Consider the following 25499-nt stretch of genomic DNA (forward strand, 5'->3'; position numbering starts at 1 on the left):
GCGCGCGCGCACTCTCCTCCACCTTTCCTCTTCCCACCGCTTGAAATCTCGCGGGGGAGGGCTCAGGTTGATTCTCGCGAGAAACGGCCGTCATCTCGCGAGACTTGGCGGGTGCCCCCCTTGGCCGCGGAGCCGTTTCGCTTTGGGAAGTGAGCGGGGGGCGCTGGGGCCGGGCCGGGCCGGGGCGGCGGGGCCGAAGGGCCGCGCGGTGAGGCCCGGTGCTGAGGGTGGGGACAGGGCGGGCGGGGACAGGACAGGACGGGTGGGGAGGGATCGTGGGCCCAGGTCCCGCCTTCCCGGGGCTCCCCCCGCGGCGGCGCTGCCCTCCGGGCCTGGGCCCCTCGGATGAGGCGCTGAGGCCCGGTGCCCTTCCCCGCCCCTCCCGGTTCCGCTCCCCCCCCCTTCCCCGTTCTTCCCTTCCGCCTCGCGCTCTCCGCCCCGCTCCCCATGCGGCAGGGGGTGCCGGCGGCAGGGGGGCGGTGAATGGTGCGAACGGAGGGCGCTGAGGGAGTTTGAAGTTCGGGGGTTTCGGAGGAGCGCCCCCCCTCCCCCTGTCCGAGCACAGTGGAGGAGGAATGCCAAACCCGGAGAGACATGGGGGCAAGAAGGATGGGGGCGGCGGGGGGGCCTCGCAGCACGCGCCGGGCAGCTCCAACAGCAAGGAGAGGCACCGGGTGGCTTCCAGGCACAAGAGGCACAAATCCCGGCACTCCAAGGAGTCACCGTTGGCCGCCCAGGAGACGGCGGCACCTCTGGGAGCTGTGATCAAACCACTGGTGGAGTACGATGACATCAGTTCGGATTCGGACACCTTCTCGGATGATGTGGCCCTCAAATTGGACAGGAGGGAGAACGAGGAGAGGAAAGCGGATAGGAGCGAAAGGACGCAGAAGCACCGGCACCACCAGCACAAACGCATCCGTGAGCTGATGAAGAGCAAACAGGCAGAGAAAGAGAGGAAGTTGGAAAAGAGCCTGGAGGCCTCCAGCAGGTCCGGGTCTACCAAGGACAGGGTATCGGGCTCCTCCAAGAGACTGCTTGAAAGCGGGGAGCACCCGAAGGCGCTGTCCTCAAAGAGTAGCAACAAGGAGTCCCGCTCAGCCAAAGCGCACAAGGAGAAGTCCAGGAAGGATCGGGAGCTCAAGTCCAGCCACAAAGAGCGCAGTAAAAGCCATCGCAAAAGGGATGCTCCCAAAAGTTATAAAACCGTTGACAGTCCGAAACGGAAATCCAGAAGTCCCCACAGAAAATGGTTGGACAGCCCAAAATTGGACGACAGCCCTTCTGGAGCCTCCTACATCCAGGAGTACGACCTCAGCCCGCCCCGCTCGCATACGTCCAGTAACTACGATCCCTACAGGAAGAGCCCCGGCGGCTCGTCGCGCCGGCAGTCCATCAGCCCACCCTACAAGGAACCCGTGGCCTACCAGTCCAACACACGGTCTCCCAGTCCCTACAGCCGGAGGCAGAGGTCCATAAGCCCCTATAACAGGAGGCGCTCCTCGAGCTACGAGAGGGGGAGTGGATCGTACAGCGGCCGCTCACCGAGTCCCTACGGCCGAAGGCGCTCCAGCAGCCCTTTTGCTGCCAAGCGCTCCATGAGCCGAAGCCCCATAGCCAGGTGTGTGCTCTCCACGGTGACTTCTTCCTCCTGGGGAATGGGGGAGGGAGCGGGGGGAGAGGATGCCTTGAGGTGGCTGGGTGTTAATCCTCCTCTGTGTCTGGATTTGGCCTGCTCTGGAGCAGCGCCGTGATCTGGCAGCTCGGTGTGCAGTTGCTCTGGGGTAGGTTCGTTGCTGTTTCCTGCAGAGCGGTGCTCACACTTGAGGAAACACCTCCTGGCTGGCACTGAGCAGCATCCATGTTGGCTCACAGCAGTGGCTGGGGAAGGAGCGAGCCCCGGGGATTGAGTTACGCTCACCTCTGGAGGTGGCCCCCTGGCAGGGGGGAGCTGGGCTGTGTGCAGCACGGGGCCCGGATGCTCCTCGCTGCTGTGCAGCTCAGTGGGAGGAATGTGTTCACCTCTCCTGGAACCCCTTATCTGTTTGTTGCGTATGGAAACCTGATCACGGTTTTCAGGAGGGTTGTCTGTGTTTTGTGTGTTTTGCTCTTTCTGAACTGACTTTTTTTTTCTCTCTCCCTGAATTAGATGACCACATGTAAATTCCATCTTTTCAGCCTAAACTTTCTTTTCTCAGTGCTAGAGTTACTACTTTCCCTTCTGAAATTGGGGCATTCTGGAAAAGCAGGTAGAAATCATCTGCATTTTGTCTTTCTTTAGACAGTAATCTTGCTACAGAGGGAAACTATTATTTGAAGGTGGTGTTAACTCTGTTTTATTTCAGATGTTCATTAATCTTCCTGTTATGTACACAAATACGTGGTCTAATGTTGTTTTTTCTTTCTAGCTTCAGATTCTGTTAAGTGAGTTTCCTGTTGTCACCGTGGGTGCTGTGGAGCTTTGGTTGTAGCTCCATGGCAATTAAGATGTGACCTGGAATGTAATAACTATAGAACTGCTCTGCACTGTGCTGCATCCTCTGCTCCAAATATGAGCTGTGCCTGAGGAGGCTGCTCCAGGATGTGCTTGTGAGCAGTGGGTTTCAACTGCTTGGGGTTTCTTGAGTTGAGCCTTTATTCTTAAAGCTCTTCTCTTGAGGAATTTTGTTGTCCATGGGGCAGTAGTTGGAATTATAGCCTTTGTCCTCGCTGTGAGAGATGGACTGTTTCTAGCTTCCTGGAAGCTGTTAAGTAATATCTATGATTTTTTTTGAAGCAGAGGTGCTCCTGGCCCTCTCTTAAATCTCAGAGGTAATGAGGGATAGTCCTCGAGATCTCTTTTCCCTCCCCTCAGTCCTTTCTGCTATGGTGGCACAGCTCTTGGAGGCTCTTTGCCAATGCTTTTGTAAGAGTAAAACCAGCAGGTATCCTTCACGGTATGGTCGTGTGCTGTGGCATCTGTTAAATGTCCACCCTCAGTCCGATGCAGGGGGAAACCCACCTGGAAACTGCAGTGTGTATGAGAGGTTCTGTCCCAGGTTGTTCTGTTGCACTTCCCAACCCAGAGCTTGCTCTTTCTGTAAATGGCTGCTTGCATCTGTCTTGAGAAATCAAGCTGTTATCTTTTCCTGATCTTAATTATGGGAACAACATTGAAGCACTCTGTGCTGCTCCTCTGTACTCGCATACTGATACAAGAAACTTTTCCAGGGTGTCTTTGATTCACTGACAAAATGCTTGGAACCCCCAACCACAACAGATTCCAAAGGTTGCTTACTGTTTACGCTTGGCTTGTATCGAGTTCTTTGGGTCTCTGATTCCGTTGGAAACCTCCTGCTCTTCTGCCTTTCTTGAGCTGATGCCTCTCTGTGTGATGCATCCTCGTGCAGCAGAATGAAAACTGATGTATCACACCTTCAGAAAATGCTCATCTGAAGTGAATCCCAGTAAAGGACAGAGGGAATTTAAGGTGTTTTCCATATGTTAGGCAAATTGTAAGTTGTAATTCACACGTTGGTTTTGCTTCGTTGAGCTCACAGCCTGTGTGCTGAAGCAGTTGGTGTAAGTTTATGGTCAGACGTCTGTGCCAGAAGTCACAGATGCTCCCAGCTGCCTGCTGCCACCCCTCCAAGGCTGCTCGGGAGCTCACCTGGAGGCAGAGATCAGCTGAGCTTCCTTTCCAGCTCTTCTGAGGTTGGCTTTGGTCGGCTGCTGCGGATGAGAGTGGATAGAGGCAGCTGAGTGCCCTGAGCAGCCGTGCTGAGCACTGATCCTGTGGAAGGACAGGAGTGGTTTGGGAGGGGAAGCATCTCAAATTGGCACACTCATGCAGTGAACACCTGACTGTGGCTTAAGTCCTTCAAAGGAGGTAACACAGGCTTTTCTGGGGCACTGCATTATTTCTGCTGGCTGAAAATACGAGTTGTTTTAGTTTGTCTTAGCACATTCTGTGTTTTCTTTAATCTCCATGTCCAATCTACAGTGTTAGGAAACTGAATCAAAGTGCTGTGCTGGTTGGAAAGAATACAGAATGTTTGCATTTCAAATGGCTATGCAAAACAACTTGCTTTCAATTTAGGAGAAAATAGGGATGATTTGGTCAGCAGGGAAAATAACAGCTGTGGTTTGCCATTCCTCCTTGTTGTTGCAGCTAAAGCTAGAAGAAAAAATTCCAAAGTCGTTCAGCTTGCTGAAGGTGGGTTGTGCTCTTTGCTAAGTATAGCAGCCAGGTGTCCACGTGCACACGTGCTGCAGGCATGGGTCTGTGGGGCAGCAGCTTCTGCATGACTCGGGGTCGTTGGGCGTGCAGGAATAACAGCCTTTGTTCGGGCTTCTTTCTTGAGCAGTTCAGAGTGTGGGCTGTGCAGTCGGACTTCCTGGCTACCGCTGCCCTCAGCTCTTCTGTCGTGGCTGGCAGCAGTGCTGTCTCCAGGTGTTCCTGGGAGTTTGTACAGCGAGGGGTATGGAAACACGTGGATGTGGGGAGTCCTGCCCAGTGCTTCAGCACTGACAGCTGCTAACTGCGGTCTTTCTTGCAGTGTGGATCTGGGGGGTTCCAATGTGCCGCCCTCCAAAGCCTGGTTTAACTTTCTGATTACATCGGATTTCTAAAGGATTCTTCATCGTTAACAACTTCATGCTTATTCAGTCATCGTGGTTAGTTTCTCGTGTCTCTCATTTCCAGTGCTCAAGAGACAGCAAGGTGCTCTCTTTAATTCCAGAGCACCTTTATCCGGATGGAGATCTGCATGTTTGGTGGAAGAGAAGAAGGGCGAGTGGTGGCTGTAAGTGGAGGCTGTTAGGGTGAGAGGTGGGCAGGCTGCAGGTGGGGCAGTGGAGCTGTGTGCTGGCAGTGGGGCTGTGCACAGCCCTGCTGGCTTCACCCTTCCTTCTGGTGGCCCTGCAGGTGGCTGTGTTCCTACCTACCACTATGACAGATAAGGTAAAAAAAAAATAAATAATAATAATAATAATAACTGAGTGCTGATGCAGAAACTTACTTTGTGTGCTATCTGTTTCAGAATGTGGCTCTGCAAGCAGGTAAATTGGTGTAACTGGTAGGGGTGGGAGGCACAGGAAAGTGAGTGTTGGAGAGCCTTAAATAGTGTGTCCGAAAGAACTGCAATAGGGAATGCTAATCCCCAAACTATTTGTGTTTGTAGTAAACGACATCCTTACAGGATCCATTAGGGATGTCTTCCTTAGCCTGCAAATGTCTCTGGGCTTAGTGAAAACGTAGTGGCATTTTCAGCTCCTGGCAACTTTGCCGGTGAGCTGCTATCTGGGCAGCAAGTTGTGCCCGAGACTGTTAATTCATCAAGCAGAAACCTTGGGAAAAGCCATGATCCTGAGGCAGCACACAGAGCAAGGACTGCCTACGGGGCTGTTCTCTGACCACAGTGACTTGAGATTTGGGCTGGTATTCATGGTGGGGACGATAAGCCCTCGCTGCCCTAACAGCAGGCGTATAACTCTGCATTTTCAAAGCTAGATGTGCTCCCAGTAATTCATCGTGGAATAAAAGTCACCTCGGAGCTCTTCTCTCTCTTGTCAGCTAACACGACTCCTCCGGTTCCTCCCTAAGCAGAATGGCCAGCCTTGTCTCATGGTAACTGAGGGCATGCACTGGAACTACCAGTTTCCAGTTCTGCTGTGGTTTTAATGTTGTTCCTCCATCAGCCCCCACTGCACTGCATGTACCCCAGCGAGGTGTTCCCTGCTTGCTCCTGAAAACCTCTTCACAGCACAGGTTTTCAGCAGAGTTCTCTCTTTGTGCAGATATACCAATGTAGAGCCCTTCTGTTGGAGGTGAAGACTGAGACCCTCTGAACATACCTCAAACAGAATCAAAAGTCTTTTTTTAGTGTTTTGTTTTTCCTTCCTGAATCACAACATGCAAATGTGAGTTCTGATGGTGGTAAGTAAAAGAAGCAGGGGAAGAATGAGCTTGAAGTGAGACGTTTCCTGAGGCGAAGTTCCCGTGGGGGCAACCATATTTTATCTGTTGTTTCCTCTAAAGCTGTACATAATTACTATGAAAGATCTGTAAACTGCCAGCTCGTAATCTCGACTGAAGTCTTCGGTTTGGTGCGTGCTGCTGTGATCTCATCTCTAGCTGGAGACTTGTCTTCCCTCGTTTGCCTTAGCAGTGTGGCTGTGGGGGTAGGCTGAGTGCTGACCTGGACTCACGCTGCTCTGCTCAGCAGTTTGGTTCTGCTGTCTTTATTCCCTCCTGGTAGGTGTGACGGCCTGGCTGACCAGAGCTGACCAGCAGAGGGTCTGTGGTGTTTCGTAGAGAGCTGCTGACGTTGGGGAGCAGCTCAGGGTTTGTGAGATGTTCTGGTTCATTTCTCTTCTTCTGCTCGCAGGAAGTCTGTGAAGTCCCGAAGCAGAAGCCCGGGATATTCGAGGCACTCATCTCACAGCAAAAAGCAGAGGTCTGGGTCCCGCAGTCGCCATTCCAGTATATCACCCACGAGGCTGCCCCTGAACTCCAGCCTGGGGGCAGAGCTCAGCAGGAAGAAAAAGGAACGAGCGGCGGCGGCGGCGGCGGCTGCGAAGGTGGATGGGAAGGAGGTGAAGGGCTCCCCTGTTTTCCTGTCGAAAAAGGAGAACAGCTTAGCTGAACTGAAGGAGTCTGGAGCAGAATCTAAGAAGGTCGTCAAAACTGTTAGATCTGAAAAGTCATCGTCAGATACAGAATTAGTGAATTTACTGTGTTCAAATGCAGAGACTAAAGCACCTGCAGAGACAACGAAAACCAAGGCAGAGGAGAGCTCGGAAAGGAAACATCCTCTTCCAGTTAGAGATTCGAAACAGCCGGGAACAAAAGACTTGAAGCCTGTAGCAGTGACAGAGGACCTTCGATCTCCAAAGGAGACAGACACAGCAGAGAAGGAGATTCCGCCCCCGCTGCCCTCCATAAAATCACCTCCTCCACCTCTGCCGACCACCACACCGCCGCCTCCGACTCCACCGCTGCCACCTCTGCCTCCATCGCCTGCTGTTCCACCTTTGCCTCCATCCCAACAGACTCCCGTTCAGGTTCCTCCGGTCCCAACATCTTTGTCATCATCTTCCCACCCAAGGACGTCTACTTTATCCTCTCAGGTGAACTCCCAGTCCTCTGTCCAAGTCGCTACAAAAACACAAGCGTCTGTGACGGCTGCTATCCCACACCTGAAAACTTCAACGTTGCCTCCGCTTCCGCTCCCCCCTATTTTAGTTGGGGAAGATGACTTGGATAGGTAAGGTCACACTGAGGGTCCTGGCACAGAGTCACAAGCAGGCAGGTTCTGGTGGTTGGTTTGGTGGTTGCTGGCTTGTCTTGCGGCTTTGAAGACTGTCCTATTGCATGGCCACTCCTGTTTTTGGCTTGTCGGCTCTTTGTGGAGACTTCTGTCATCCCGTGTGGGTAGTTACATGCTTTCTCACTGAGGAAGGGAGGGTTGGCTGCCCTTAATGCTAGCTGGTAAAAATTTCGCATTGCTTTGGTTTTATTTATCATAGTAATGAAGGATCCCGAATTAAGGACCCCTTTGTGTTGCAGCCATTTGCACAAAATGCTTTTTTATTTAATTTGCCCCAAACCTGTACTTAAGTAACAGAAAAGACCTTAGCAATTCCAACAGAGGAGTATAGTTTAGAGCTATTTCTGGTCCAAATTCACGGAGTGTGCAGGCCGTGCCCACGTGTTAAAGAATAAAAGGCATTAGTTCAGCTTAAATTTTGATTACTTAAGGAATGAGTATTTTATTAATCATTAAGAAGTAGGTATTGTTCGTTTGAAAATGGAGTAAAATCGCACCAGCTTCAACTTTTTTGTCTATCAATATATGTGTGTGTGTCCAGGAGCTGATCTCAGGAGATGAGCAGACCTCAGGCTGTGGCTGTAATGTTTGCAGCTGTAACTGATGCCCGTCCCTCTCCTCCATGCAGTGTGCCCTCTATCTCTGGTGCATCCTGCACGCCTAGTGGCATTGCAGTGTAAGCTTCAAGTGGAAGGAAACCCTTTCTCCTATCACTTCTGATCAGAACATGCAGACTGAATCCTGTCCTGTAATCGTATATCTTGCTGCTCTGGATTTTGGCTGGCTGTAGCTTCTAATACGAACTTGTCTGGAGAAACTTGCTCTGCTTTTTTAATTGATGATGTACCACTGGCTGCTAAACACAGTGAGTGGATGCAGTGAGCTTTTCCCCGTGAAAGGATGGGAATTACCTGGTGTAGGGAACCTGCTTTGGCAGGGGGGCTGGTCTTGATGATCTCTAGAGGTCCCTTCCAACCCCTGCAATTCTGTGATTCTGTGAATTCCCACATTCTCTGCTGAGTGGTAGCTGTGTGTGGCACTGGCAGTTACAGAACTCACTCTTAATCACTGACTTTGTCCTTATGAACAGATCTTCTTACGAATAGGCTGTTTTTACACGCTCAGCCTGGGCGAACACTAGGCCACGCCAAGTGTAGGATTGGGAACAGGCTCTGAACTACAAGCACGCCTTCACTTAGAGAACCTTCAACCCTTTCCTGATGCTTGCCAGGCTCCCAGGAACGATCTGCCTGTGCAGATCAGCTGAGGTGTGCCATGGGTTGCTCCCACTTGCAGGGAGCGTGGCAGCAGGAGGAAGCAGCCATTTAGAGCCAAGTGGTATCAATGTCATACGTGCTTGTTTGATGTTGCACTGAAAAAACCATTTGCATAGGTTTTTTAGGAACACCTGGCTGCCTTCACAGTGCTCTGTGAAGTTGAAAATACAGCCTGAGTGTGTTCTTAGTGTTCTGGAGCATGGGAGACAGGGGATAGTGTCTGTGTGTCTGCGCCAGGCTGCTGCCATTCATGTTTATCATCCTTATGCTTGGGCAGCTCTGAAGTGCCTGTTTGGCTTCCTCACTTTGAAGAAATCCTGGTGAGAAGTCCAAATGTTCTGACAGTAATTAAAGCTGTAGTGACCAGCTAATAGAAGAGAGTGAAGTGGCTGGAAAGTGCTGAAAGAGAGCAGTGTGTCCACGAGGATGTGCTGGGTGTTGGTCAGAGGGGGAGAAGGGAACCCCAGGCAGTGTGAGTGTCAGTGCCACAGCCCCACCAGCACATCTGTGCCCTTCCCAGGGAAGTCCTCTCAATAAATTTGTATTTGATGTGCATTGGAAAAAGGCTGAAGCTTTTTTTTTTTTTGTCGGGGTCAAAGGGCTCAAGTGTAGCATGTTATAAGGTATTTCTATAGTATCAGAAGCAAATGGTGTCCCAAGTGAAAGTGGGTCAAACATGAGGCCAGGTAGCTGCTTGTTTCTTACTGTGAGCTGACGGTCTGTTAAGAGCTGGGCATCACGTTGGTGTTTCAAATATGCCTATGAAGTCAGTGACGAAAGCTCTGTTTGAACACAGGTTCTGACTTCCCAGGGCTTCTCTGAAGGAGTTTCTCAGGTTTGCTGTGCTTCGGCGCGGTGCCCTGGCAATGCCATCCCACACACTGAGGCTCCCAGGCCGTGGGGACCGAGGGTCAGGGCGTGCAGCTCTCCTGCTGCTTCCAGGGCACGCGCTGCCCATAGCAGCATTCACAGTGAAGGTTTTCCTGCAGAGGAGTGAGTGAGTGTGCCTCGTTTTGCTCTGCACTGAGCGGTGACTTCTGCAGCAGCAGGATAAGATTACTCCCCGTTCTTTCTCAGATATCAGAGCTCAGTGCCTGGACTGTATCTTGCTTTGTCTTGCTTGCATCTTAACTGTATGTCACAAGAGATTTTTAGGTAAATTTGGCAGTGTCTGCTAGGAAAATCAGAAGAACGACCTGCTTCCAGATCTTATTTATGTGGAGATCTCAGTGCTGATGAGCGTTAGATGCTGCTGCTGACACACAGCAAACCTCCTGCTGGCTGCCCAGAAAACAAGCCCTGCGATTGTTTGTACTGCTGGGATTTACATATAGGAGAATTCCTGACTGCTCAGACCTAGGAGTTCTTCCTGTTGCAAGCAAACATGAGAGAGAAATTAGACTCTGCTGTTGAGACTCCTGCCAGTCTAAACCAAGCTTCTCTGCCATCCATAATTTAATTTAAAACAAAAATCTGATCTCTCAGTGATGTGCACGCGTTAGAGCTCTGTTTCAGTCCTTGCTAAGAAGTTAAGTGACTTTCAGAGAGGTTTAGTTGTGGTTGTTTGTGCAGCTTGAGCAAGTGCTGGTTGCAGAGAGCAGTGTGTTTTGTTTGAAGACGGTGCATTCAAATGTAACACTTTCCTGACTGCTTATTGTAAAATGCAAGACCGTTTTCTAATTTTACACTTTGCTATGCTAATTTTCCTAAGATTATGCTCTCAAATAGAGAGCTTTTGTCCTACCGTAGGATTTTGTTTGCTTGTTACCTCTGATGTCTGATTTCTGTATTGTATCGACTTTTCGGAGTTTAGTCCAAAAGAGATTCTTCCTCCAAAACCTGTGAAGAAAGATAGAGAGCAGAGACCACGGCATTTACTCACGGACCTCCCGCTCCCTCCAGAGCTCCCTGGAGGGGATCCATCTCCTCCTGACTCCCCGGAACCAAAGGCAGCCACACCACCTCAGCAACCCTTCAAAAAGAGACCAAAGTAAGGCTGACTTTCTTTCTTCAGCTTTTCCAAGTTGTTGGGTTTTCTGTTTCTTCACACTGCTGTCAGTCGAGGTTTCTAAAGCTTTAAGGTAGAGCTGTGGTCCACGCTGTGACTCCGGAAGAGCTGACTGCGTGTCCTGTGCAGTCCATCCCTGTGTGGAGATGGTGCTCTTGAAAGCACAGTCACTTCTGAAATTGAATCTGGCAGCTGCTTTGCCAGCTCTCCCCACTGTTTGTTGGATGGAAAGAACACTTCATGTGTGCTTATAAATCTTCAGCCAGGCTCAGTTCCATTTTATTGCAGTTCTTCTGTCCTCAGACTGGGGGGTGCTGTCTCCATTGAGAGAAATGCAACGTGGAAAAATGAAGTTCGTGTTACAGTTTTTGAACGTGATCTTATTTCTTGTGGGTGGTTTTGTATTGGGACCACTTGCAGCTGAAGGCTGCTTGCCATCTATTTTAGAATGAGCAGCACACCTATCAGTATCAGGTAAGAAGGGCTGGTGTCTCTCATGCACCAAATGGAGGTGGCAGTTCAGGCTGTGTACTGAAGCTGTAACAGTCTGCTGTCCCTCCCTCTCATCCTTCCAATGCTAGAGATGGGTGGAGTGTGCCATGTTCTGATACTCAGCCACATCTACCCTGGAAGCTGTCTCAATCTTCTGATCTAACTGTAGCCTTTACACCAGAGAAACTTCCTGATGAGTATCCCTGCATAAAGCTCTTGGTGCTTCTAGGAGCAGGTTATTCACAATAGAAGAACCCAGAATATTCTTACTCAGAATAATAGAATGAAAGTGCATAATGAGGTCTTTGTAGAAATCTGTGCAGTTACCTGCGTGGGTGCGAGGGCAAATTCTGCGTTTGTTTTTTAGGATGCTTCCTAAAAACCATCGGATGGAGGATTATGAGGGGTTGTGGGTGAGGTGGAGCACATGGGTGTGTAACAGCCTGTCAGATGGGTGTCTAACAGTCCCCTCTTGCTTCTTTCAGAATCTGTTGTCCTCGGTATGGGGAAAGGAGGCAGACAGAAAGCGACTGGGGGAAGCGTTGTGTGGACAAGTTTGATATCATCGGGATTATTGGAGAAGGGACGTATGGGCAGGTGTACAAAGCCAAGGACAAGGACACAGGTAAAGGTGCCACGTGGCTACAGGTTGACCCCACTTTTCCAAGGCCTCGTTACCGTGGGTGTTAGTGATGGTGCCAGGGACTGATGAATACTTGTAGAATTTGAAGTGGCTCCAGCACCGAAATGGACACTTATGTAGTGTGTGTGGAAGAGGGGTAAAAGAATAGAGGCTCTGACACGCTGCTAACTGAGCATCCAGCTGCCCTCTGTGTTTGTGAAGCTGTGTACCCAACGTGCACAGCTTGGCTGCAGCCACAGGTGCCAACTGAGGCCCTGCTGTTTAAATGTGTTCTTGTTGAGTTTTACTGTAGCAGAGCTTGTAAAAAGGGCTGGAGCTGCGTGGGGTAATTTCAGTTCACCCGTCCGATTTTCCACTGAAGCAAACCAGGAGGAGCTCCGGTGTCACCTGTCTCGAGTTGCTGGCGTGGTGACTTCAGTCAGAGTGGTGTTAACACAAAATAACTGAGTGGTAACTGAAGCAGCTCTTTTGTTTCTTAGTGGATGTTGACTGTGTCCACAGTTACTTCCTGCTGGGAATCCTCAGAGCTGTTGGCAGTGATGTATGCAGATGCTCTGACGCTGGTTTGTCCTGGCAGGTGAATTGGTAGCTCTCAAGAAGGTGCGACTGGACAATGAGAAGGAGGGCTTCCCCATCACAGCCATCCGCGAGATCAAAATCCTTCGGCAGCTGATCCATCGTAGTGTTGTGAACATGAAGGAAATCGTCACGGACAAACAAGATGCACTGGATTTCAAAAAGGACAAAGGTATTTGCTGCAGGGTGTGGTTTCAATTAGCCAAAAAGGTGATGCAATTTCATTTGTTTGTGAGTGTAAAACTAAAAATCTTTCTGCGTGTGTGGATTTGTTGTTGTGTTCCTTCTTGATGTGTGGTTCCAGCACGTTTGGCCTCTGGATTTGATCTCCCAGCAAGGGATAGATTCTGGTTAATGTGAATTTTCACCATGCAGAGGTAGAAGCAGGTTTAAAAGAGCACACTGCATTTCTTCCTGTAGAGTCAGAAAAGCAGTTGCAGTAAAAAGCGTGTAGGATGCATTGTAAACCCTGTGTATGTGCATTAAGAAACGAAATACATAAGCAGAGCACACTGAACAGCACACACAAAAATGTTTCAACGAACTGAATGTGCTTTCATTCCTCTTTTCCTTGATCTCTCCTTTCTCATCTTAATTATTTCTTTCTGTATTATTCCAGGTGCCTTTTACCTTGTATTTGAGTACATGGACCACGACCTAATGGGGCTGCTAGAATCTGGCTTGGTACATTTCTCAGAGGACCATATCAAGTCTTTCATGAAACAGTTAATGGAAGGTCTGGATTACTGTCACAAAAAGAATTTCCTTCATCGGGATATTAAGTGCTCCAACATCTTATTGAACAACAGGTAACCTGGCAGGGATGGAGTTCTCTCCTGGCTCTTTCCCCTGAGCTGCCCCTGGGTTCAGATGAAAGTACCCACTTGTTGTCCTCACCTGGAGTTATGCTCAGTAATGAGAGCTGTCTGCACACCACAGATACACAATCCTGTGCATTTCCACCAGCAGTGTGACAGATGATTAAGGGGTAGGTTTCCTGGGTGCTGCCGTTGGCTGGGAGCACAGCTCTTGACACAAAGGGTGAGCAGCCCTAACTGCCTTCTGTGGAACTTGCTGGTGGTTGCAGTCTGTCTGATAGCTTTTGTGTTAGCTTAAATTAAATGGGTCTCTTTGTGTCCTTCGTCTCCATGGCATTTTGGCAAAAATCCTGTTTATTGGAAACCATTGAGGGTTAAAGTCGAAAGCAGCAGATCTCCACGAGTTCTCTCTTGTTTAGATAGCAGTGTTTGGCAGTAACGTGGCTCATCACAGAGTGCTTTACAATGATTAATTTCTGTTAATTATCAAGATGCTATCTCGATAACCGGAAGAAAAGCTTGTGAGAATAATACTGCATATGATTGCATCCACGTGTCTGGTTATCCTTCTGAAAAAATTTCCCTGGGACACTGGTCTGTTGGGAGGACTGTGATAGAGATGAGACTGAAGCATCACATTTCATTTCCTTGAAGCACTACATAGGATCCGATGCAGCCAGAAGTCACTGCTGCTCATTCGGGCCTTTCTGTTGTTCTGAGGGATTTCCTTACCTTTTACTGCCTGCAGAATGTGAGCACAGCTGCAGTTCAAACCAGAGATTGTTTTTGTCTTTCAGTGGGCAAATCAAACTTGCAGATTTTGGACTTGCCCGACTCTACAGCTCGGAGGAGAGGTGAGGCATGGGGAGTGGAGGAATTAATGATTACTTCTTGTGTAATTGGGTTTCGTGGCTCTTGATGCCAGTTTACATTTGGATGTTCCCTTCCAGCCGTCCATACACAAATAAAGTCATTACATTGTGGTATCGACCTCCAGAATTGCTGCTAGGTGAGGAGCGTTACACGCCAGCCATAGATGTGTGGAGCTGTGGGTAAGTGCCTGGCTTCCATCTTCTGTCATGGCAGGGCTGGGAACCTCGTGCACACAGTGGTTGCAAGGGGAGGCAGCTTTTGACTTGTGCTAATCTCTGAAGCTGTATCTGTTCCAACTAAACATTTGAAGGGTGTTCCCATACTATAAGCCAGCAGTGACTGTCACCTAGCTAAAGCTACTAGTGAGAGGTCCTGCAATAAGTATTTTTTGTGTTGTCATAGAGGTCAATATAAAAGGGAAGATAAAAGTGTCTGTTCTTCCTCTTTTTAAAAACAGAACCAGCTGACATTTGCTGCTAATGTGCCATTGAGATCAGGAAGGGTGACAAACCTCTACTGGGGCTTAGTACACAAACAACAAAGAAGTGAAAGTCAGGCCCTCCCAATTACTGCTGGAAATTTTGGCTGTGAAGTCCAGTTGCTGTTCGGTGTCCTGTGCCAAATGAGTGGGGTTAGCCCAGCTCCTGCAGACAGGTGTCTGTATCAGTCTGCAGCTATCTTTGGCACTGCTTGTCATTCCTGCCAGAAGGCCTGAGGGTAGATGTTAAGGACTGGCTGAGTCAGAGCTGTCCCCTGTCTCGTTCTCTTTCCCTTACAGCTGCACAAATGTGTGTGCAGGGCTGTATGCTGTGTTTGGCAGTGACCAGCAGCGTACTGCTGACAGCTGAGGATATTTGGGCCAGCAAATATCCCCCAAATTTTGACAGTAAAGTTGGAAAGATAAGTGGGAAGAAAATGAGACGCCTGCCTGTTTTTCTTATCGTGGTATTAACACATCCTACTTTCCCTGCAAAGAGTTAAAGTGTGAAGCCTGTGACACATTAACCAGACTAGTGTTATTTCCCAGCTGCGTGGAACTGGTGACTGTACACATAGGTTAGTTTGTCAGTTCTCAACTACAAGCCCTGATGCAAATAACTCTCCTTGGGCAGATCTGCTTCCGAACAGAAATGCTGCAGTGTTCAAACGATCATCCCAAGGGTTTTCTGTCGTGACCTCTTGCTTTTCCTCTTTCCAGCTGTATCCTCGGGGAACTGTTTACAAAGAAGCCTATTTTTCAAGCCAATCTGGAACTGGCTCAGCTTGAATTAATCAGGTAAAGCATTGCACATGCATGCCTATGAGAAAGAGGTACTGCAGTAACTGCTCATGCACATAGTTGCTGTATTATAAAAGCCCTCTTTCTCTAATCTGCCTGCAAAATAGGACCAGTAAATGGTTGTAACTGCACGTGTAAACAGTTGGGCATCTAGGTGTCTGCGCCACCCAAGTGTGTGCCTGCTAAAGCATGCACCTGCAGCAAAATCTGTAGCTAGCTGAATGCAGAAATCATGACCCTAAATCATATCTCACTGAAAATTCAGTTTGATGGATAGCTGATAAGCTTAAGTGAGCACTTTTCCTTTTTAACTCGTGGTTTATTTAATACTTATTATAAGCACGCCCAGACCTAGGCTATTGGTACTCCAGGTTGCTTAGAAAGGCAGTGTCCTCACTTCAGCCAGTGACTCTTCTCACTGTTTCACCTGCTGATCATACTCTGCTTTTCTGGTTCTCAGCCGGCTCTGTGGGAGCCCCTGTCCAGCAGTGTGGCCCGATGTCATCAAGTTGCCCTACTTCAACACTATGAAACCCAAGAAGCAATACCGAAGGCGCCTGCGTGAGGAGTTCTCCTTGTGAGTTTCCATAGTAGAGAGGACGAGCAGCTGTGTGGGGTTATGGCCTTCTGCTGCACTGTGTCACAGATCCGTCCTTTGGCTCTAGTCTGCCTGGCAGAATGAAGCAGTGCTTCCCATCCTTACCTTCTGCCCTCAGGCAGCCCTCACCATGAGGGGTTTTTCCATCTGTGGAAGGCAGGAGTGGACTCGCTGTGCATTAACTGTCTCATCTGCCTGAGGTGCCTTCTGGAGGGATTCCCTGCCTCTGCACACATGGGACGCTCCTTGTGAGGGTCTGGCCTTGTCAGTCTGCACCTGGAGAGCACACTTGACAGCCTGGCATTCTCATGGTGCTGAGGCTGTCTCACTTCAGAGATGTGCTCTCTGGGGGGAGAGCGTAATTGTGTGATTATCTTGTGGGATTCGTAGCAAAGTTGCTCTTTGTAAACGAGGAAAAATTGGACTAAAAATATTGCATGTCTGTTGTTCTGATGATGTCTTTGGGCTGTGCATCACTTGGATATTTGTGCAGTCCAAGTTTATTGCCCTTGAGCACCGGGTGGCTCTCTGAAAGCCTGTTACTGCTCTGTTCAGAACAACCCCTTAGCTCAGCCCTATTTTCCACTCTCTACACAGCATTCCTTCATCTGCTCTCGACCTGCTGGACCACATGCTGACGTTGGACCCTGGCAAGCGCTGCACAGCAGAGCAGGCCCTGCAGAGTGACTTCCTCAAGGATGTTGACCTCAGCAAAATGGCACCTCCAGAGTAAGTTCCAGCTGGCATCATTCACCGTGGTGGGCACTGCTAATGAACTTCAGGAAGGAGCCACTGGCTTGGTCTTGGCTTCTTGGTTGGAATTAAGTTATGATTTTTGGATTTCTTTCATTTTGCCCTGGTTTTATAAAGCTCAGCTCAATGCTTGTAAGGTGCTCCAAAACTGTTGGAAGATATGGGAATAGCATGCAGCAAATCCCTGTCTTCTGTGCCATGGAGGATGGGCCAGCCTTGTTGATGATATTGCTTGTTAATTGGCTGGAAGAGTGCAGTGCTGCTCAAGAGCCACTACTGGCAGCTCTTTTCTCCCACCTCTGTCAGGCTATAAAACTCTGCTCTAGCTTATTTGCATGCAAGGATAGCAGTTTTTGAGATTCCCATTTCCTTCAGGGTTATTAAAGGCAGCTGCTTCCCTCAAGCCACCATACTCTCAAAGCTGAATGTACGTTTGCTTGGGGATGGGAGGAGGTGTATGGCAGCAAACCCAGTCCATTCAGGAGTGAGACTCCAGTGCAGATTACGTGATTCACATGCAGTTGGGCTGCCTTTCATTGCATTCTAGCATTCTCCCCTTCTGGGCTTAGTAATGTGGCTGCATTTAGAGGAACAACCGCACTTCTCATACAGCACTGATAATTTTCAGTTGTCTTCAAATCTGTTTTTGGTGCTGCGTTTTTTTTTTACCTGTTAAGTCTTGTTCTCTTTCAGCCTTCCCCACTGGCAGGACTGCCACGAGCTGTGGAGCAAGAAACGACGACGGCAGCGGCAGAGTGGGATTGCAGTGGAAGAGCCACCGTTATCAAAAGTTTCTCGGAAAGAAACTACCTCTGTTACAAGCACAGATACTGTCAAAAACAACAGCAGTCCTGTGCACCCACAGCCTGCCCAGCTCAAAACAGAGGCTGGTGCTGGAGATGCAGTAGGTCAGTGCCTTGTCTGGCCTGCAAAAGGCTCCTCTTGGTGTTACCTTCATGCTGTCTCCAGTTTGCAGTGGGTGTGGGGTGCTCGCGTGTCTCTTTCAAGGCAATCTGATTATTTGACTTCTACAGGAAGGGCAGAATCTTTCTGTTCTGACTTTTTTTGTTGGCTGCGGAGCACTCTGTCTGGTCTTCAGGAGTTGTTATTGGTTCACATGCTTGCTTTCTTAGAGAATAATTCAAGGAATCCCTGATTCTCTGACCAGTGAGGTAATAGATAACAGGCTGGTGGGAACAGCCATCTAAACAACGTGCAAATGAGCTGAAATTTGATCCTGTTGCTCAAATATATAAAGATGAGGGGAAAAAAGACTAGTGACTGATGGGCAAAAATGGACGTTATTGCACACTGTTCCTTACTGAGGAGATCAGTTGATCATAAGGACTTGCTTGTGCACTGCTGCCAAAACCACATTCAACATTCTGATGTCCCAAAAATAGTTGGAGGGGAGGTATTTTGATTCTTGGGAATGTGGAGATATCCAAAGCTCCCCAGACTGTGCTGATTGTTCTCCTGAAGCCTTGCACAATACCAGATAGGGCTGAAGATTCCTTTGTGTCGAATGTTCTACAGACGAGTAGCAAAGAAGACAGTTCTTGCTCCAGGGAATGTGCAATCCATGTGTTCAGTGAAACATGGCAGATGGACAAAAGGCTCTGGCTGGATTAACAGGCAGTCAGAGGAACACTATTAGTTCTCTCCCAGTAAGAGGGGGCTTAATTTGAAGCTTCTAAAACCAAACTTGTGCACCTTGCTTGCTAAGGAGTCTGACTTGCAGGGTCAGTATAAAGGGTCATCCTTGTCACCTGTCCAGCATGATGCAGAGGGGGAGGTGTCACCATATAAAGATTGTGTTTTAGGCTGACCTGGCTGTGTGAAGGTCAGGACAGAGCCTTCTGGTCCCAGGCCAGCTTTCAGACAGGAGATGCCTTCTGCATGACCTATTTTATTTTTATTTTTATTTTTTTTGCTGCACTGGTGGAACACACCCTTCTTCCATCCCAAACGGGCTCTATCCTGGGAACATGGTTTCTAGTGCAGGAAGGGGTGCTGCTTTGATTACTGTGAGATGAGCTAAAGGCTTTCACTCACGTCCCTGAGCCTGCTGCCTTGACTGGTGTAGCTGCTCAGCATTGTGATCCTTGGGATGCCCTCGGTTAGGGGAAGGTTTGGTTCTGCTCTGAACAAGCAGCTGTGTGTGGTTCTGCTGGTGGCAGATCAGGGGGGGCAGTGACAAAGCTTCCCTCTGCTGCTAGCAGAGCATTACTGAACTGCAGCCTTGGGTGAGTGCAGTGTGTGAGCAGTACCACGGGGTGCTGCTGCAGTGCTGTTCAGATCTGATTGCAGGCTGGAGGGGGCAAGCTGATGGTGGAAAGCTGAGCAAACTGTCTTGGAATCCTTCTGCAGCCTGCATGCCTTCCCCAGGCCCGCGGAGGAGAGGGGTTTGCTGGTGTGTGTGGTGTCATGATTACAAACTGGTCAGATGCAGCATTCTCTGACCTTTCTGTGATGTTTCTTGTGTTTCCAGCAGGCCTTGGAGAAATCACCCAGCAGCTGAATCAGAGTGAACTAGCTGTTTTACTGAACTTGCTGCAGAGCCAGACTGATCTGAGCGTCCCACAGATGGCCCAGCTGTTAAATGTACACTCTAACCCAGAGATGCAGCAACAGCTGGAGGCTCTCAACCAGTCCATCAACGCTCTGACAGAAGCCACAACTCAGCAGCAGGAGTCTCAGGCAGCAGCAGCAGCAGCAGAGGAAGCCATAGAAGAGCCACCCACGGAGGCCCAGCCACCGGAGGAGCAGGTGACTCCAGAAGCAGCTGGTGCTCAGGGAGACATGCAGAACGTGCTGGCCGTTCTGCTCAGTCAGCTGATGAAGAGCCAGGAGCCTGTCCTAACCCTGGAGGAAAGCAATGGGGAGAAGAGCAGCGAGCAGCGGGGGCTGAGAAAAACCCCTACAATGCATCAGGAGGAAAGCACAGGTAAATAACCGTGAGCACTGCTTGTGCATCTCCAATGCCATTCACCTGGTTGAAAAAGTCAAGCTGCCATACGAGTGCCTGTGGTTCAGCTGTGACCTGGAGGAGCTGAGACATCTGAGAGCTGTGGCAGGGGGAGGCTGGTGAAGCGGGGCGTGGGGTGAGGATGGGAGGAGGAAAGTGCTGGGTGTTAGAATGTGGTCAGGGCTTACACACCCAGGTAGGCTTCTTGCACGGTGCAGTTATGCAGATTTCCCTGTCTCACTCGCCCCAAATATTTTTTTTCCCCACCGTTACCTTCCTGCTCAATCAAGGAAAAAAAGAAAAGCGGTAAAGAACATGAGAAACGAAATACTGGAGAGCCCTGTGAGGGAGGGATGGGTGCACAGCTACCCAGGTTCAGTGTGCGTAGGGTTGTGATGTGTGAGTGCTGGAGCTGTGCAGCTTTGGAAGCTGAGGCAGCAGGTTGTTGTCAAGCAAGTTAGAGGCATGCTTAAAGACCTGCCCAAAAGGAGAGCAGCGAGCTCGTGGATTCCATTTCCAGAGGTGAGTGTAAATGTCTCCATGTCTTTTTTTTTTTTTTTTTCTTGTTGATTTTTTGAATTATTAGCAACATCCTGTGACGACCTCACCAAATTGTAGAAGCGCCTCCTGAGTATGTCTCAGACTCTCCAGGGAGCCTCTTTTGGCCCGATACACAACTCCTCTGCAATGTAGCTGAACGTGCTGTGTTCTCGTGCCTTCAACACACCCGCCCACCACAAGCCAGTTGTGATTGTGCTTTTTTTTCCTTTTTTTCTTCTTTTTTTTTTTTTTTTTTTGCCCTAGTACTGGAATATAATTAGGTTATTGTAGAGCAGATTCAATGAAATAACATTGTTCTCTGTTTATTTTAAATGCTGCGCTGTCCCCAGATCAGCTTAGCTTTAAAATTACCTGAAGATTGTTTTCTGGATTTAAATACAATCTAGTTTTAAAGTGGACTGATGGATACGGGTGGAGGGGTGGTCCTGGAAGACTACTGGTTTTCACAATAAAGTTTGACCTTTTTAATAACCACTTTTGCACATGATTTGAGGATCTGATTCGAACAGGGTGTTGGTGGCCTCTCACGTCATCGCCAGTAATTGCTTCATTGCCCCGTGGCCGATGCTTTTGTTGGTGGGTGAGACCAAACCAGTGCAGTGGTGTTGCTCTGTGGGTCAGGGCTGGTTTTGTGAGCACGGTTGGTGCACGAGGTGTCACCTCCTGTGCGCGGTGTCACCCCTGGCCGTGGCGCTGCCCGAGCAGAGGAACGCCCCAGCTCTGCTCTCGGCTTTTTGCACCGTAACCAAACTGCTTTGTGAGCCGGTGGGGATGCCCTGCGAGGAGTGCTCTCGTTCTGACAGGAGGGATCCTCTAGAAATAGGAGATCTTGTTGCTTCAGGTCTGCTTTGGGGAGGGTGAAGCGGGGGGGGGGGCTGAGCCACAGGTACGCTGTGGTACTGCAGGGCAGTCGGTACGCTGCAGAGAGCTGTGGGTTGAGATTTTTGGACTGTACTTAACAAGGTGGTGAAAGCAGCAAAGTCCCCACGAGCACGGAGGGGCCGCATCGTGGCTGGGAGCTGAGCAGGGTTGCAGACAGCAGCTGGCACTGGGGGTCGGGGCTTCTTGCCTCGCACCCTCCGCAGGGCACGCGGTGGCACGCAGTCGGTGCCAGGCAGCGCAGCACCGGGGTCCCTCTGCTTTCCAGGAACGCTGCTCCGTGCAGCTCTGCATCTGGCTGCCTCCCCGTTAGCCTTTGATCCAGGAGCAGGAATTCCCTCTGCGGATGCCCATGTGTTAGGACAGCTGTTGCTGAGCGCTTGGGAGTGTGGGGGACCGGGGTGAGCGCGGGGAGAACGTTAATGAACGTGAGCGGTGATCTCACACCGAATGGCAGCTTGCAGAATTCTCCGCCTCTTTTTCCAGTGCTTCCTGGAGAGCGGATGGTCTCGGCAGGGCTGTTTGCTTTTCGTTTTACTTGGTAGAAATGTATTGATATCTGCTCGCGTGGTTGTTAAGATGTTGTTTAAAAGGAGTAACCCTTCCACAGCATGTCCTCCTCGCGTTCTCCCACCAGAGAAGAGGCCCCCCGAGCCCCCCGGACCGCCGCCGCCGCCGCCTCTCTCCGAAGCAGACCTCTCCAGTGCAGCCCCGGAGCTGAACCCGGCCGTGACAGCTGCTCTGCTGCAGCTCTTTTCCCAGCAAGAGGAGCCTCTGAGCCACGCCGAGCACCAGGCCGCCCGCTCCGCTGACTACAGCAGGTCCCACTCGTCCAGGACTTACAGCACCGAGGGCTCTGATGGGGGATTCGGGGCCGAGGAGCTGAACTCTGGCCAGACGCTGTTGGAACCCTCTGCCCAGACTCTGGGGAAAAGCAGGACCTTTTTGGGCTCCGTGAGCCACCTCGGGGAGACGAGCAACTACCAGGGCATGGGCTCTGTCCAGTTCCCAGGGGACCAGGACCTCCGCTTCACCAGAGTCCCCGTGGCGCTGCATTCGGTCGGGCAATCCTTCAGCAAAACCGAGGGGAGCAACAACACGCTGGTACACCCGGAGGCCAAAATCCAAACCTACAACGAGCTGGGTGTGGGGACGGCCGGGTCCAGTGGGGCAGGAACCGGGCACGGCTGGGGGGCCCCGGCCCAGGCTGCGCCCTACGGAAAGGCGTTCCGCGGGCCGGGCCGGGTGCCCTCACGCGGGGGCCGGGGCCGGGGGGTTCCTTACTGATGCTCGTCCTCTGCCATCACCTCCCTCCCTCGCTTCTGACCGTAGCGACGTGATGTTGGCCGGCTTTCGGCCGCGCTCAGCTGCTGCAAAGCTCTCTGTTGCATCCCTCGCTCGCCCGGCGCCCGATGCCTCTGTGCAGCGCTCCGGCCAGACCTCTGTGCTTGGTTAGCGACAATAAAACGGCGCTGAGCTTCGTGCCCTGAGCCAGCAGATGGTGGGGGAGCTGTGTAAAATGGGCTGAATGGAACAAACCCGCCGGGGGGGAAGGAGGAAATGAAAGCAAGGAGGGCAGCGGTGCGTCGTGCAGGGAGGAGCGGGGCAGGGTTCAGGTAGGGCCGAGGGACGGCCTGATCCCAAAGCAAAATGTTGTTGGTTGGTTGGTTTTTCTTTTTTTTTTTTCTTTTTTTTTAAATCCCCTTTAAAAAAAAAAAAAAAAAGAAAAGAAAAAAGAAATAGAATAAAGAATAAAAACGAAGCTGTTGTTGCAGGGACCCACAGCTTGGGCTGCACAGCGGGGCCGTGGTGCTTGGAGCTGTGTGACCCCCAGGGCTCTGCTCAGCAGCTGTAGGACGGCGGCGTTGTGAAGGGTCTCTTTGGGTTTCTCTGCTGCCACGGAGTTGCAGTAGGAACTGTTCTTTGGTATCGGTTGGTTTGTTATTCACCCCCTCCCCCTCTTGTTTTGGTTTTTACGTTCAAGAGCCGAAGAGAACGCCTCCCTTACAAACAGGTATTCTTTGGAATTCTGAAATATTGGAAGAATTGAAGTTTAAAAGGAAAAAAAAAAAAAAATAATAATTAAAGAAAGGTGAAAAATAGAGCGATTCTGGTGGGGATTCCGGGGCGGCTCCTGGAGGTTTCCTATCAGGACATCCCAGGACCTGTGAGCTCCTCTGGTTGCCTGGTGGTGGAGGAAGCACTGACCCCAGATTTTCTCCTTTCGCAGAACGCTGCGTTGTTGTCCATTTCAATGAGACGTAAACAAAAGAGACGAATAAAACAAAGGTACATATTTATGAGCTTTATTTTGTCCTCCTCCTCCTCCCCGAGCAGGCCTTTCCTATGGAAAACATAGAGTTGTTCATTTAATTTGAGATGACAGTGTTCTGAAGTGCTGAACAGATGGGAGTCCGTGGGGCTGCAGGACCTGGGCGCTGCTGCCAGGCGCAGGTTTGGGAGATTTGGGTTCTTCTCATTGGTTTTCCTTTGCTTTCATGGCCGGTCGATGCCTGACGTGCAGGAGGAGGGGGTTCTGTGATGCAGAGTGCACTAAATAAAGCAGTCTCCTCTCCAGAGTTTTTTTTTTTTTAATTTATATATATATTTTTAATTTCCACCACGCCGCTGCTGGAGCTGCTGGTGGCGTTTTGCCTTTTCTCCCTGAGCCCAGCCCACGCACTGCTCAACCCTCCTGGGGGGCGGCCAGTGCTCGCCGTTCCCAATGGGCAGCTCTGCAGAAAAGCCGCACTGAGGACTGAGCTCAAAGCAGCAGCACTGCAACCCTGGGGGGCTGAGGGCCAAATTTGGGGCTTTGACCTTAAAATGGAGTGGTGGTGACCTGGTGGGGAGGGGGACAGGGGGCTCCTGGCCCTGAACAAGGGATGGAAAGCCTCCGCTTCTGTGCCAGCTGCCCCCTACTCATCACCACCCCTGGTCCTGCTGTGGGGCTGGGGCAGAGCACCTGGGGGGGCTTCTCCCCATAGACGACCCCCCCCACCACCACCACCATCAGCCCTTGTGAGGGCGCAGGGAGCTCAGGCAGCAGGGCTGAGCACAGAAGGGTCCCCGCTATCACCCCAGAGCGAGGGGGGGCTGCCCCCCACCACCTCCTCCTTTTTCATTGCTTTTGTTGGTATTTTTTTTTTTTAAAGGGGCTCTGTACAAAGAAGACAAAAGGATTTTCTGAGGGGGGGAGGAAGGAGGACGTGCTTTCATGGCTGTAAGCGGTGCTGCAGGGCTGGGGGGGATTGGGGCACAGCGTGGGGGGCACCGCACCGCCCCACCTTCATTTCGAGACCGAGCGCCTTTTTTTTTTTTTTTTTTTCCTTTTTTTTTTTTGGGTTGTACCTTTGTCTCTGTACAGATATTTTGTAATATATTAAAAACAAAAAAAAACAAAGAAAAAAAAATTTTTTTTTTTTCCTTTTTCGGTTTATAAAAATGGAAAGTGGAGATTGGAAAAAATTAAACCTTTTCTGTTGCTGTACGGCCTGTCGCTCCATCGTCGCATTGAGTTGCTGCGCTCCTGGCTGACCGCGTTTCTCCCCCATCGAAGGCCCTTCTCCCCCCAGCAGTGCCTGCTATGGGGCTGAGCTGGACCCCTCCTCGTGCCCCCAGCCCTGGCAGTGCTCTGTGTGTGCGCTGAGCCCCCCCAGGGCTGTGGGGTTCTGCCTCCTCCTCCCCTTTGGGGCGGCCATATGGAGATGGGTGCATTGCCCTTTCTCGGGTGGCTGCTGCCCCTCCTGGCTGATGGCCGCCCCTGGGGGGGGCTGGGTGCCCCCTGTGCTCAGCGGTGGTTTTTGGGAAGCTGCGGCCTCGCTGGGGGTTCAGTGCGAGGGTGGAGGGGTGGAGACCCAGGGCCGCGCTGACCCTGCGGGGTTGCGGCAGGGGGGGTCCGGGACTTGGAGCCCCCCGGCCTTGAGGGGTCCCTGCGCCCCACGGCTCCGTGTGCCGTGGCCGTGCCTCCCCCCCCCCCCCCCCTCGCGCCCATCTCCTCCTCCAGCCCCGCTCCTTCTCACCCGGTTTAGCATCTCTGCCGCTGACACGTCTTAAAATACATCGGTGTGCAGATGGCGGGGGGGCGGGGGAGGCCTGGCAGCGCCGTGCTCCGCCTGGGGGGGAGGCAGCGAGCGTGCCAACAGCCCGCCGGGACGGGGTGCCCTGCCGCCATCCCCTCCGTTCACAAGCAGGGCAGACGGGGTGTCCGTCCTTCCACCCTCATCCATCCCCTGCCCGGGGCGTCACCCGGGGCAGCGTAAGGATGCCCTCACAGCCCCACAGCCAAAGAGCCGCAATGACCACCACGGAGTGCCCGCTTCCCCCGAGGAAACGGAGTGCCCCGTGCTGCAGCCCAAAGCCCAGCGTTAAATCCCAGCTCCTGCACGCACCCGGCCCGGCCCAAGGTGACCAGAGTGTTTCCTTCCATTTAATTTATTTTTTGCATCCAACTTCTCTCGCAGC

General features: G+C 51.0%; 1 protein-coding gene across 5 annotated transcripts; it reads left to right on the forward strand.

Moving 5' to 3' along the window:
- The first annotated feature begins 191 nt into the window (after positions 1-191).
- On the forward strand, positions 192-23614 carry CDK12 (cyclin dependent kinase 12). 5 transcript variants are annotated; one of them, XM_085211262.1, is made up of 14 exons: positions 192-1621; positions 6369-7247; positions 10401-10577; positions 11573-11712; positions 12308-12478; positions 12926-13115; positions 13922-13978; positions 14075-14176; positions 15196-15273; positions 15737-15853; positions 16472-16603; positions 17321-17535; positions 19122-19574; positions 21673-23614. In XM_085211262.1, exons 1-14 carry the CDS (start codon positions 576-578, stop codon positions 22320-22322), a joined length of 4407 nt encoding a protein of 1468 aa, XP_085067388.1. In that variant the 5' UTR covers positions 192-575; the 3' UTR covers positions 22323-23614. The 5 variants fall into 5 exon arrangements, with proteins under 5 accessions (XP_085067388.1, XP_085067386.1, XP_085067387.1 ...); XM_085211260.1 differs by having other exon boundaries at positions 195-1621; positions 21646-23614; XM_085211261.1 differs by having other exon boundaries at positions 196-1621; positions 19119-19574.
- Positions 23615-25499: the final 1885 nt, after the last annotated feature.

The sequence above is a fragment of the Meleagris gallopavo genome, chromosome 29 (genome assembly GCF_905368555.1).
Source record: "Meleagris gallopavo chromosome 29, MGAL_WU_HG_1.1, whole genome shotgun sequence".
Lineage (NCBI taxonomy): Eukaryota > Metazoa > Chordata > Aves > Galliformes > Phasianidae > Meleagris > Meleagris gallopavo.